General features: G+C 47.7%; 1 protein-coding gene across 3 annotated transcripts in view; it reads left to right on the forward strand.

Annotated features, from left to right (window-relative positions):
- Nucleotides 1-13,704, forward strand: part of GNB5 (G protein subunit beta 5) — a 43,443-nt gene that overhangs the window by 26,168 nt on the left and 3,571 nt on the right. For all 3 annotated transcript variants that reach the window (XM_082734733.1, XM_082734734.1, XM_082734732.1), the window contains 5 exons: nt 5,669-5,812; nt 7,969-8,060; nt 10,324-10,372; nt 12,415-12,511; nt 13,437-13,603. In XM_082734733.1, the coding sequence (XP_082590859.1) occupies nt 5,669-5,812; nt 7,969-8,060; nt 10,324-10,372; nt 12,415-12,511; nt 13,437-13,603 (549 nt within the window). The remainder of the gene's footprint in view (nt 1-5,668; nt 5,813-7,968; nt 8,061-10,323; nt 10,373-12,414; nt 12,512-13,436; nt 13,604-13,704) is intronic.

Here is a 13,704-nt window from a genome sequence, read left to right on the forward strand (position 1 = left end):
TGTCTCCATGTATTTTTATTTCCTCCTTGATTTCTTAGTTGACCCATCTGTTATTTAGTGGCCTGTTATTCAGCCTCCGGGTAGTTTGTATTCCTCCGAGGTATTTTCTTGTGATTGACTGTGCTTAGCTGTGATGCTTAAAAAGATGAATGCTATGATTTCAGTCTTTTTGAATTTACTGAGACTTGTTTTGTGGCCTAACGTGTGATCCATTCTAGAGAACGTTCTTTGTGTACTTGAAAACAATGTGTATCCCACTGTTTGGGGATGGAATATTCTAAATATATGTTGGGTTCATCTGGCCCAATGTGTCACTCAAAGCCACTATCTCCTTGTTCATTTTCTGTCTAAATGATCTATCCATTGATGTACGTGGAGTGTTGAAGTCCCATATTATTATTAAACTTCTGTCAGTTTCTTCCTTTGTGTCTGTTAATAGTTCCTTTATGTATTTAGGTGCTCCTATGTGAGGTGCATCGATATTTACAATCATTCTATCTTCCTATTGGATTTTTCCCTTTGTCATTATGTAGTGCCCTTCTTTGTCTCTTGTTACAGTCTTTGTTTGAAAGCCTGTCTCGTGCAATGTATTAAGTATGTAAGGAGAGATATGCTCTAGCAGCTGGCTCTAAGAGGACCCTCCTGTTGTTTTTCATTGGTTATCATTATTATTTTTAATAAATCAAAAATGGGGAAAGTCAGGGCCGTTAATTAATGACAGAGCTGAGATAAACTGCATACCACATAAAACATCCTCCTCTAATTAACTTGGTGGTCATGGGAGTGGAACAGAGAGCCTTCTGAGGGTGTGGAAATTCCTATCCTGCAGTCTGAGTCTGCATGTGCTTACGTGTGTAAAGCTGCTGTGCTTCAGAGTTGTGCCTTTTATACACCTTCAGAGTTGTGCATTTTATACACCTCACATTTGTGTTTTCTCAAATAGCAAAAAAAAAGTCTTTCACTAGTAAGCCTGATCCCACTTTGAATAAACTACAAGGCGAAAACATTATAACTTCAACCCTTTGACTAAGTTTCTTAACACATCATAAAAGGATCTTTGGCTTATTCATTCATGCCTACTTAGCAAATCTTCGTAGGTGCCCACCACCCACGTTGTCAGATACCACCAGTTCCGGGGGTGGACTTGCTCACACTCAGGCTCTGTTCTCAGGACCTTCACGGAAACTGTCTGGATTGAACAGCGGGGGAAGCTGAGAGCTGGGAATGGGAGGGGTGGTCCCCAACTTGCTGCAAAGGGCTGCCTGAGCCAGCCTTGGAGGGAGGGTCTGTGGCCAGGGAAGTGTGAGGGCACCCCAGAGGGAGACAGGCAGCCTGAGAGGTGGGCAGGGCCGAATCGCAGGGCCCTTGAGTCTGGCCTCAGCCATTGCAGACGCTAGGTCAGATTTGGGTTTCTTTTAAGCAGGAGAGCTTCTGAGTAAGATGAAAGCCTTCCGTGGCCCACTGTGTTTTCATCTCACTAGGGTCGGAAGGGGAGGTGAGGCTGGCAACAGGGAGACCAGAGGACTGGGTAACTGTTTAATTGCTGAGTGGAGGGGTGTTGGGACTTGGAAACACGCAGTGTTTGCACCCGTCGTTGGCCACCAGGATTCTCCCAGACCTGTTCAGTAGGGGGCGCTGTGGCCCGGCCTGGCTGTGGTGCCAGAACCCGCCCTCTTTGGGGCTGAGAACAAAGTAACAGGACATTTAGTCTGGATGAAGGAAGGCTCAGAGGGATGCAAGAACAGTGAGTCTTCAGACATCTGAAGTCCCTCTGGTGAGGTCCCATCACCACCCCCTCCCTGCCCACCCCCTCTGTGTTGCCGCAGGTGCTGGAGGTGGAAATCAAAGGGGCACCTGTGAAGGAGAAAGTGCTTTCCTCCAAATAAGCCGCCAGCCCCGGGTAGAGAAGGTCCTTCCGGCCACTTCCGCGGGGATGTGTCCTGGGAAACAGAGCAGGGCAAAGGTCTTGGCTTGGCGTCAGACCGCTGGGATCAAATCTCAGCTTCACTGTATCCTAGCTGGTCAGTCCCAAACAAAGTTTTATTCTGTTTTCTTTTTCTCACCTTCAGGAGAGAATGGTAGTAAACTCCTCTCTCATAAGGTTTTCTGAGGATTCAGTGAGATGATTTGTGTAAAATAGTACAGCCCCTGGTAAATATCAATAAATGTTAGGTTTTATTACTTTATTATTGTTAATAGTATCTCACAGCTTCCTAGGTGATTCTGATGCATGGCCTGGTTGGGATACCTTAATGAACCTTGAGCTTCCTTCCATTCTGGTGATCAAGGATGGAAAAAAAAAGTCAAGAGGCTGGCAGAAGACTGGTGTTAAACCTACAAAATCCCTACATTCCAGAATAAATGACTGACCACGAGTAAGAGGTTCTGTTTTGTGCATTTATCTAGATTGAGTGTTTGGTTTTTAAATTCAATTTTTACTTATATTGTAGTGAAGATCACAAAAATATTAAACGTATTTTTAAAATATTTTTTACTATGAAGAATTTATTTGTAACTTTTTAAAAATATTCATCTCTTTGGTTGAAGAATATGGCATGGAAAATCTGCAATTTTTTTTTAAGATTTTTTTTTTTTAATTCATTTGACAGACAGAGATCACAAGTAGGCAGAGAGGCAGGGAGAGAGGGAGGAAGCAGGCTCCACGCTGAGCGGAGAGCCCAATGCAGGGCTCGATCCCAGGACCCTGGGATCATGACCTGAGCAGAAGGCAGAGGCTTTAACCCACTGAGCCACCCAGGTGCCCCCAAAATATGCAAATTAAAGAGCTAGACTGAGGTCATCATTTAAAGCAGATTGTTTGGGTGTCCCAAAAAAGATGGGAGATTACTGGCCCTTTGTAAGTGTTAGGACAGGAATAGGTGTGGGCTTGGAGAGATTGAAGGGAATTACAGCATGTTATAAAATATAAGTACAGAAATTAAGACCCAGTCCAAGTCTTGTGTGTCCATAAACTAACTTCTACCAGCCTAGGTCATCTTGTTGGGTGAACCGGGCCACCTGAAGGAAACCAAGCGTGGAGACCCCCACAAACAGCGGCAGGAGCTTTGCAGCCTCAGAGAGTCCCCACATTTGAGAGTTGCCCATGAGTGGGAGCTCTGAGGAGGGCCTTGGACTGTGCCGGAGAGCCCTAAGCTCTCTGGAGCTCAAGCAGCTCTGGCTCCAGGGAGGAGCTCCAAAGCCGCTTCTCCTAGCTGCAAGGAGAGTCTGGGCCTCCCCAGACTGTCTGGGAAGAAACACACTCCGACATGCTGCAGCCAGCTAGGCACCAGGCCAGGGTGGGAGTAGAGTCCCCTGGGTATAATGTGGTTTCCCTCCTGCAGAGAAAAGGAGATTCTTTATAAGTGCTAGGCCCAGCGTGTAAAAGAGAAGGGGCAAGAACAGGAGGGAAGAGAAGAGAAAACCAGCAGCAGGAGGAATTTGGAGGTACAGGACGGTCCATGGGTGCACTGAAGGCTTGCAGTCCCTAAGCCCAGCACTCGCTCATTTCCTTTCCTTGGTAATCTCCACCCACAGAGGGCCCCACGGTATTTGCCGTGATGCCACAAGAGCCCCTTCCTGTGCGGTCTTATCACCTCATCCAGACCCTGGGAGCAGCAGGAAGCTGGGGCATCAGGAGGCTGTGCGTCTAGAGCTTTTTAGCCCTTGTGGATTCCCCCAGCCCATGGCTGCTCGGGACGGGCCGCCTGGGCTCTGCAGTATGGTCAGCTGGGTCCCAGAGGCTGTGAGACCTGCATCTCCACTGCCTTTCCCCCAGACACAGGGCGCTGTGCTCAGCCTAAGCCCAAGCCGTGGGTGCGCGTGGGCACACACACACACACACAGATACCCACCCACCACCTACTGTGACCCTAACTCCACTCACCATGCTTTCCCCCAGGCATCACAGCGTTCCTCTCACTGTCTGTGTGGCCTTTGTACTTGTCAGTTTACAGAAGCAGCTTGAGGGGTGGCTGCACAGACCTTAGACACGTTTTCCTAAAATCTGCCCTTGATCTTATCTCCCTTGGAAGCTTACCCCCTCCCATCCCCCCCCCTCAGTCTGGCCTACAGGCTAAAGTCCTCACACTTCTCCTTTCCCACTGAGGTGGGCCTTCACCCAGCCAGCACTCACTCATCCTTGGAGAGCCGCTCAGATGTTGCTGGGGTGGGTCTGCGGTCCCTCCCATGGGCCCACCCGGATCTCAGCGCTTCTCACTTGATCGTGAGTCATCACAGTCTTGTCTGCTGAGATCCTTGGAAAAAACTTGCTGTCCAGCAAAACCTTTATTTTTTCAAAATATTTTATTTATTTATTTGAGAGAGAGATCACAAGTAGGCAGAGAGGCAGGCAGAGAGAGAGAAGGAAGCAGGCTCCCCACTGAGCAGAGAGCCTAACATGGGGCTCAATCTCAGGACCCTGAGACCAGGACCCGAGCTGAAGGCAGAGGCTTTAACCCACTGAGCCACCCAGGCATTCCTCCAGCAAAACCTTCTTAGACCTGCAGCAAAGGAGAACCCCAACTTGCCAGAATCCCATAGCATCTCAAAATGAAGAAATCAAGGAAGGGTACTTGGAGGGTTTGGGGGTCCAGGCTGAGTGATTTTTAAGGTGGGTATCTTGAGGCAGGAAACTGGCTACAACATTACTAGCTTTGGATCAGGGAGCCCCACAAGATGAAGTTCTTTAAAGTGAGTCTGGATGAGCAAGCTGTTTGTCTGGGTAAATAAGTTGTTTTGTTGGTTCACAGTCTTATCTTGCAGGAGCAGGTGTGTCCTGAAGCAAGCCGCTAGATTGTTTTCATGTGTTCTCAGTATTGCCTCACAGAACACCAGGAGAGTGTGCCTGGGCTCGGAATTGTTCAACACAGGGGCAGGGAATTTGGTTGGTGTTAGGTCTTAGTAATGCCAGTTCTGTTCAACTGTGCTCCAGGAGAGTGGAGAACCGGGACCAAGACACAGTCTTTGTGCAAACCCTAATTAATGCCTACTAGCAGGGCAGCTGAATGTCGTCAGCACCCAGCAGAGGCTTGTTGAGTCTGTGAGGGCATGCGTGTGGCCCTCTTGGGGGGGGCCTAGGACCATCTAGGCCCTGCTCTGGGGAGAAGCAGCCACAGGGGCACGTATCTCACAAAATGCTGCCTGGTGGGGTGCAGTGCTCCTCACTGCTACCAGGTGAGGGTTTGTGAGGGCTGGGGGGTGAGCAGGGCGGGGGGGGGGGGATGGTTCCAGGCCCCAGCCCAGGTGCGATATTAGCCGGCAGCCCCATGGCTGGGGAGCATGTTAAGATCTGAGAAGCTCTTGAGATGTCTGGCCTGCTCATGAGGGCTGCGCCAGTTCTGTTCCCCCAGACGTTCGCGGAGCACTCCCTCCATGACCCCGGGCCATCACAGAGCTCTGTGGATATGGCACGGAGGCTCTGCTCGACTTTGTGCCCCTGGAGACAGACACATAAACACACATCTCGAGGACAGTGAGCATGTTGCAAAGGGACTTTGTTTTCATAGGACGGGAGAAATACGTCTGTGCTTGAATCCAGGTATAGCAAGGCATGTATCCGTGTGTGTGTTCCAAGAGCCTCCTTCTCCTCAGTCAGCTTTCAGCATCTGAGTGACTTTCCCCCAGCACAGATCCTGATGCCAGTGTTTTTCCCGCCCTTCTCTGGGGACAGATCCTGACAGCGAGCGGCGATGGGACGTGTGCACTGTGGGACGTGGAGAGCGGGCAGCTGCTGCAGAGTTTCCACGGACACGGGGCTGACGTGCTCTGCTTGGACCTGGCCCCCTCAGAAACGGGCAACACCTTCGTGTCTGGGGTAAAGGCCCAAGCAAAATCCCTCAGGGTCCTTCCTCTCCTTGGGAGGGTGATGGTGGCAATTCTTGTCATTTCTAGGGAGTTGACCAGACATTTCTCTGGGAGGAGTTGTCCTCAGCTCTCTGTCACATCCCCTGCTCCCACAGCAAGGGCAGCAAGTGGTGGGCGGTTATGGGGAGGGGCCGTGAGGGTCTCCTGTTCTTCTGCTGACATTCAGTCTGCAGAGGGATCTGGAATGTTCTCCTCATGTGAATGCTGTGACTTGAGGTGCATATCTGCTGCATTTGAACACGTTTAGGGCTTTTTTAGATTTTATTTATTTATTTGAGAGAGAGAGAGAGCAGGAGAAAGGGGAGTGTCAGAGAGAAGAGAAGACCCTTCTTCTATGCAGGACTCAACCCAGGGACTCCAGGATCATGACGGGAGCCAAAGGCAGTCGCTCAACGAACTGAGCCACTCAGGTGCCCTGAAAATGTTATTCCTCAAATACACAGCAGAGTTAGCAGCTGAGAACATTGGAGATGAGCCATAAGGGTACCAAGCTGGTCAGATGGCTGCTGAGGTGAGGCAGCATTGTGGTGTGATCAGGGCTTGGGGCTCGTGAGACACTCTCCTGCCCCAGCCCTGCGCATCACCAGCACCCTCCCACCCCTGCGCACAGGGAACAGAGCATCTGAAGGCTCAGGGTCAGACACAAGCCCATGGTGGCACACAGGAGCACTAGACTAGGATGCTGTGGTCACGGCTTTGCTCTCTGACTCCATTTCCTCATCTATAAATTGGGCATGATGCAGACCAGTACTCCACGGCCCCAGGATATGCTGTGGAATATATTAGGTGGAGGAGCCAACAGCGGGTCAGACAGATGTCAGGGGCGAGTGTTTCTGTGGACAGCCAGGAATAAGAGTGGGGAACTGAGCCGGCTGATTTGGCTCGAGTCCTGTCTCACTTTAGTCAGGAGAGGGGGGAGAGGAGGCCCTGGACACACCATCACGTGTCCTTTGCAGCTGGAGGATGCAAAGCTCCGAGCTGCCGGCGTCTTGGTGCTGGGCATTAGGCAGGGACTGTGTGGCCTGTAACCAGCAGGAACCCCAGTTTCTTCTTGGGTATTTGGCCCCACCTGTGTATGTTTCATTTCTGGGCCTTCGAATAGCTGTATCTGTGCCTCCTCAACTCCACTGCCCTTTCAAATAGTTGATAGCACTGTAGATTATACTGTCTCCTTCAGAGCACTAAACTCTGTTTGACTTAGTGTCCTCAGAAGAAGAGAAGACGCTCCCGCCTGCTTTGTCTGCATTCTCATTAAAGATGATTGGAGCGCTGAACCCCCACTGCGGGGCTTCTGAGGTACTAGTTGTGGTGCTTCATCCCTCTCTTCTCTCTGAGGTTGAAACCAGCAACTCGAACACCAGTTTTAACGCCTTTACGTCTTCTATTTAAAAGTTCACATTGTCCTACCCAAGTTCAATAACAGCCTTGCTCAGCAAGAATGTGTCAAATGCTCCTGGAGCCAGGACAGTATAATGTGAAAACCTCATGTTTAGGATCCCCTGGGTCACGTCAGCAACCCAGAGAGAGGGTTTACAGATGGTGAGATGAAAGCCCAGGACAGCGACCTGCTGGAGACCCGCATCTTGCTGCTGGCAAGGTCATGACCCCCAGCCAGCCCGCGCAGCAGAGGCATAGATGACCCAGCAGCTCCTGGGGCACTCCCTCTGCCTCCGGCTGTCCTGTACACCTGAGACGCGGGGTGGCCCCACTGTGCACCCAGTGTGTGCCTGCCCTTCCCCCCTGGGCTTAGGGAGGCAGAAATGAAGAGGAAGGAGGAAGGGAAGGACAGAACAAAGAGAAATGCCCAGGGGGGAGCAAGGAGGCTCTGGAGGGTTTGCACCCACACTTGGAAAGGTGCAAAAGAAGAAAACACGCTGAAGGGGACAGCCAGGGGCCTTTTCTTGCTCCCCACACCTCAAGACAATCTCACATTCTCAGGGCTTATTGGTTGAAGAAAGCAGCCTTAGGTGATGCTAGTCTCAGAAAAGCATGTTGTGAGCCATTTACCCATGGGAGGTAAAGGGCTCTGTTACGTAACGAGAGCTCATGCCCGACTGCAGACAGGCCTTGCAGTGACCATAACTCTGGGTAACTTTGCATTTGTAGGGATGTGACAAGAAAGCCATGGTGTGGGACATGCGCTCCGGCCAGTGCGTGCAGGCCTTTGAAACACACGAATCTGACATCAACAGTGTCCGGTCAGTGAGTAGAATGTTCAAGTAACTTCCTTGTTCTGCGGGCAGTCCCTGGCATGGGGTAATAATGCTCAGCCCAGGAACCACCTCCAGGCTCATCTCACTTGGCTGAGGGAGGTCCCCCCAGCAAGAAAGGCTGATTTGTGGTAACCCTGAACAGCGCTGCAGATCTCTTGGAGATACTTAATTCAGTGGCACTTAGAGTAAGTGTTATTATCCTCCCTAAGCAGAGTCAGTATTTCTCATTCATTTATTCAGCAAATATTTATTGAGATGTATATGCTAGACATTGTTTCAGGAACTTTGTGAACAAGATAGACAAGGTCTCTACTTTCTTGCAGGAGATAAGACAAAGCACAAACAAATAAATGTACAGTTTGATTTAAGATGGTGCTATGTGCAAAGTAAAACAGGTGGATGGGATGGGGTGGGTTATTGCTTAGGATAGTCTGGGAAGTCCTCTCTGAGAAAACAATGTTTGAAAGAGCCAGGCTTGCAGAGAGCTGGGTTAAGATGAGATGTGGAGGGACCTAACCAAAGACCAGTTTGAGGGGTGGTTGACATCGTCTGTTTTGCCCTTGAGAGATCCCTCTGGCTGCTGTTTGGAGAACAGATTGTGGGGAAGCAAGAATGGAAGTATGATGGCCAATTAGAAAGTTGCATGAGTCCAAGAAAAAGGTGATAGTGGCTGGAACTAAAGACAGCGTGGAGACAGAAATGTACAGAATTGTGAGGATTCTGAGATTCTACCCTAGCTACAAGCTATCAAGTTAGACTGCCACAGTTTCATAGCTGCTGGTAGAAGACATGAGACTCTTGGGTTCAAGATGAAGGACAGTTTATTACTCCTAGCAAAGGCAGCAGCCAGAGTATCAGCATTTTTGTGCCGGTTGCCTGAGCCCCAATTCCACGGGGTGAAATGGAGAGGTTCCATTACAGAAGAAGAACCCTGAGCTTGGGAACACAAAGCTTTTATAAGGGGCAGTAAGCAGTGATCCATTTACTAAGACAGAGAAGGCTAGAGGAATTAGAGGTAGGAGGCAGTTGTCGCACATGCATTCCAGAGCTCTGTTTTGGGATGGTTACATTTGAGATGCCTATTATATACACAAGTAGAAATTGAGTAGGTAGCAGGATCTATGAACTGGTTCCCGAGAGAGGCAAGGACTTGACATGTAAATTTGGAAAATGGCATTATTAAGACAGTATTTGAAATATAATCATCCAAGAATCTTCATTATACTTAGTGGGAAAGACAATAGACCCGTTCCCCGTAAAAGGAAGAATAAGGTAGCAGTGCTTATTTACATTAGCAGTAGAAATGTTAGTAAGAATTTCTAGGTCCTTGCCCTCAATTGTAGGATAGTGAAAAAGGAAAAAGACTGTAGCTGTTGACAAATGTGCAATAATTACTTAGAAAAATCAAAGGAAATTAATACAGATATTAAGTGAAGTTGGTAAGATGCTGGATAGAATATAAAGCCACAAAAATAAATTAAACCTCTTTATACTCACTCCTTAAAATGCACATTCTCTCACCTGTGCTGTTGCCCTTACCCCAATCCCTCTTTCTCCAACATCCGTTCGGTCTCAGGGTAGACTCCTCTCTCCCTCTGAAGCCTGATAACCGAGAAGAGAATGAACATAACAGTAATAAGTATAATTTGCTGAATGCTTTCCATCTGGCCATGCCAAGTTCTTTGCCCATATTATCTTATTCAGTCTTTACAACAGGGAAAATGCATTATCATCCTCGCTTTTCAAATAAGGAAATTGAGGCTGGGCAAGGGGAAGCCCTTTGCCAGAAGTATCACATGGAGACTTGCAGTGGTCCATAAAGAGATCTGCACGAGGCTTTGTCTTTGCAACCCCAGTGTCTATGCAGATAATCACTTCTTATCCCAGAGCTGAGCCAAGTCCCAGATCAGTGGAAACTACTGTTACAGGCAGCCTGCTCTGTGTTCAGTGCCTGGTGCAAATACACACATTATCTCAGTCACTCCTCACCAAAACTCTGCAAAGCCATTGTCACTGTCCCCTACTTACAGGAAAGAAAACTAGAGGCCAGTGGGCCAACCAGATCAGCCTCCCCTTCTGACCTCTATAATGAGTGGTTCTTATGTCACAGTGGAGATGCCAACTCTGATTCCACAAGCCCGGCATGGGACTACTTTCCCGGTGATTTCCAGATGATTCTGACGGGCATCCAAGATTGAGAATCACCACTCTAGATAAAGTGCTTTCTATCCAAACTATCTCTCTGCAGGTACTACCCAAGTGGAGATGCCTTTGCTTCAGGATCAGATGATGCTACGGTATGCTTCTAAATTATGAGAACTTTTCCTATTTGAAAGAGAAATGTAGTGGTTTAATTTTATTTTTCAAAATAAATGTTTTTCTGATTACCATAATAAAGTGAATTCATTGAGGAAAACTTGGGTAGGAGATTAAATATCTTAATCTCCCAACCCAAGTAAAGTCACAGCTGGATGAATTCCTCTCTTTTTTATTTTAAAACAAAATGCTTTATAATTTGTTTTCACTTAGCAATAGACTATGAACATTTTCCGATGCCAGTGTAGCCAATCTATATTTTATTTTCTTAGCAATTGAATAGTATTCCATGTTATAGATGGGCTAGTATGTACTTAACTAGTTAATTTTTGAAAGTTTAGATTCAGGGTGTTTTTTCCTTTTAAGAAATACTGCTGTAAGTAAATATTTTAGTACTTATTATTTCTTCCATGCCCTATGTGTTCCTTTTCCTATACCTCCCCAGGCAGCCTGGGGAAAGTAGTTGGTTCAGGGTTTGCTAGAGAGAAGACAAATAAATACCAAATTAATAAGATCTTTTTAAAAAATGAAAATGTAAAACTTCCATCTGCCAAAGAACGTATAACAAAATATAAGAGCATACATCTATGAAAAGTTCTTGCCATCTATATGACAGACCAAATTGAAATCCTTTAGATATGAATGAGGCTGCATCATCACTAAGATACACACCCCAATTTTTTGAAAGAGTTTGATAAAATCTAGACTGTTTACAAAGTAGGAAATCCAAAATGGCAAATAAACACCTGAAAACATTTTCAGATCACCTGTAATCCAATAACTGCAAGCTTAAGGATTAGACGTGAAATGCTACATTGTGGACATGATGTGGTTAAAGAGTTAGGCCTTTTGGTTCCATCCTTCTGAAAAACAGTCTGGCCATATGATCCAAGAGCTTTCAAAATATACCTCCCTTTGATCTGGTCATACTATTTCTTTTCTTTTTTTTTTTTTTTTAAGATTTTATTTATTTATTTGACAGACAGGGATCAAAAGTAGGCAGAGAGGCAGGCAGAGAGAGAGAGGAGGAAGCAGGTTTCCCACTGGGCAGAGATCCCGATGTGGGGCTCGATCCCAGGACCCTGAGATCATGACCTGAGCTGAAGGCAGAGGCTTTAAACCACTGAGCCACCCAGGCGCCCTCAGTCATACTGTTTCTTAAAACAATTTTATTCTGAGGGATTCTGTTCCTTAACTATTCTGAAGAAAACATCAGAGATATGTAAGAACAGTCATCAAAATTTTATTTGTAAAGGAGACACAAGCAAAACTCTTAAGAGGGTATGGCTAAACAGATTTAATATATCTGCATAAGGAATATTCAACAACCATGGTAGTCATGTGTTTCTGAAGATTATTTAATGCTCATAACCTGATGTTAATAGAAGTCTTTGTGAAATATCCACTCCATGTAAAGACAAACATCAAATGGAAGTAAAACTGATGGAAATAGCCTAGATGTTAGTCAGTACTAGGATTTAGGGTGATTTTTGTTTCCTTCTTTGGGCATTTCTGAGTTTTTCTGTAGTTTCTACAATGAATGTGTATCCTTTCTCAGAAGAGAAAGAGGAGTTTCATTTTTGTTTTTGTATCCCCCAAAATCTTCTGTATTTGCTGTTTCTTTGAATATCCACTGATCCGTGCAGAGTACTAAGACTTGGGATGAAGGGAGAAAATACTAGGGGAGAAAACTCGAGGTATTTCCCTCATCCCCCAAACTTCACAAGCCAGCAGCCCCTGCCAATAGCCCCGTGCTCCTCTCTTCCCCAACCCAGAGCCAAAAATAAGTGCTGCTTGGGGCGCCTGGGTGGCTCAGTGAGTTAAGCCTCTGCCTTCGGCTCCGGTCATGATCTCAGGGTCCTGGGATCCAGCCCCACATCGGGCTTTCTGCTCAGTGGAAAGGAAGCCTGCTTCCCCCTCTCTCTCCGCCTGCCTCTCTGCCTACTTGTGATCTCTGTCAAATAAATAAGTTTTTAAAAAAGAAGAAGAAATAAGTGCTTCTTTGTCTTCTTTGTCACCCCAGTGTCGCCTCTACGACCTCCGGGCAGACAGGGAAGTCGCCGTCTACTCCAAAGACAGTATCATATTTGGAGCATCCAGTGTGGACTTCTCCCTCAGTGGTAAGATTTTCTTTCAGAAACTCTCCCAGTTTCTTTCAGAAACCGTATGCTGGGACCTAAACGAAACCCAGCTCTTGATCAAGCTTTCCCTCAGCGGAACTCCCCATGAGCCAGCAGATTAAGCAGTCTGCGTCTGCCCCGGTTTTCCTCCATGATCCCTTGCCCCACGTCACCCTACCCGAAGCAGCCTCCCCACCCCCTTCATTTTATGGGAAATGAAGGCTGAGCCGCCTACTGCTGTTCATCAGTGATGCACACAGCTTCACATCCGGGGCCCTTCCCAGGCTTTCCTCCTCAGCCTGCTGGCCTCCCCTTCATCCCTGAAAAGGGACTTTTTTCCAGAGGAGGGGAGCAAGAGACCCTTTCGTAATGCCTGGAAGCTCATGGCCTCTCTGCCCTCACTGCTGGGGAGGCTGCTAGTAAAAGTTAAGACTGCTCTGACAGGACCAGTTTCCCCAGACCCAGCCCCCCAGTCTAAATCTGTGCTTTTCTGCCTGCATGCTGCTACCGCTGCCTACAGCCTCTCTTGCCTCCCTTCTCTGCCTGGCGAACTCCTCCTCAGCCCCCAAGAGCCAACTCCTATCACATTTGTGCAGTGCCCTCCTGGAGCCTCCTTCCTCCGTGATCTCATAGCATTTCACACAGCTAAGCACTTCCACTGCCGTCCCTCTTCCATGGGCTACCGTGTGTCCCTTCACGTATCTGCCTGCCTGCCCCCCAGCACCCTCCTCGAGGGGCAGCGACTGGGCTCTCTTCTCTGAAGCCCCAGGGTAAAGCACAGTGCCTGGCACATAGGGGGCACTAAATCACAGTGGGCTGAATGAATGAATGAGCAAGCCTCTGCCGATTGTGTGAGTGAACGTCACAAAAAGAGAAATGGATGGGAAGAACTGGCTCAGTAACCATCCTATCCTCCTGTTTTGAGGGCGCCTGCTGTTCGCTGGATACAATGATTATACCATCAATGTCTGGGATGTTCTGAAGGGGTCCCGAGTCTCCATCCTGTTCGGACATGAAAACCGCGTTAGTACTCTCCGAGTCTCCCCTGATGGGACTGCTTTTTGCTCAGGATCATGGGATCATACCCTAAGAGTAAGAGAAATTCTGTTATTTGACTCTGTGTGAGAGGAGTGATTGGCCTTCCTTAAAGCAGAGGCTTAGAGTCAGCCTGGGTGACATCAGCTAGACAGAGC

The sequence above is a fragment of the Mustela nivalis genome, assembly GCF_964662115.1.
Source record: "Mustela nivalis genome assembly, chromosome: 6".
NCBI lineage: Eukaryota > Metazoa > Chordata > Mammalia > Carnivora > Mustelidae > Mustela > Mustela nivalis.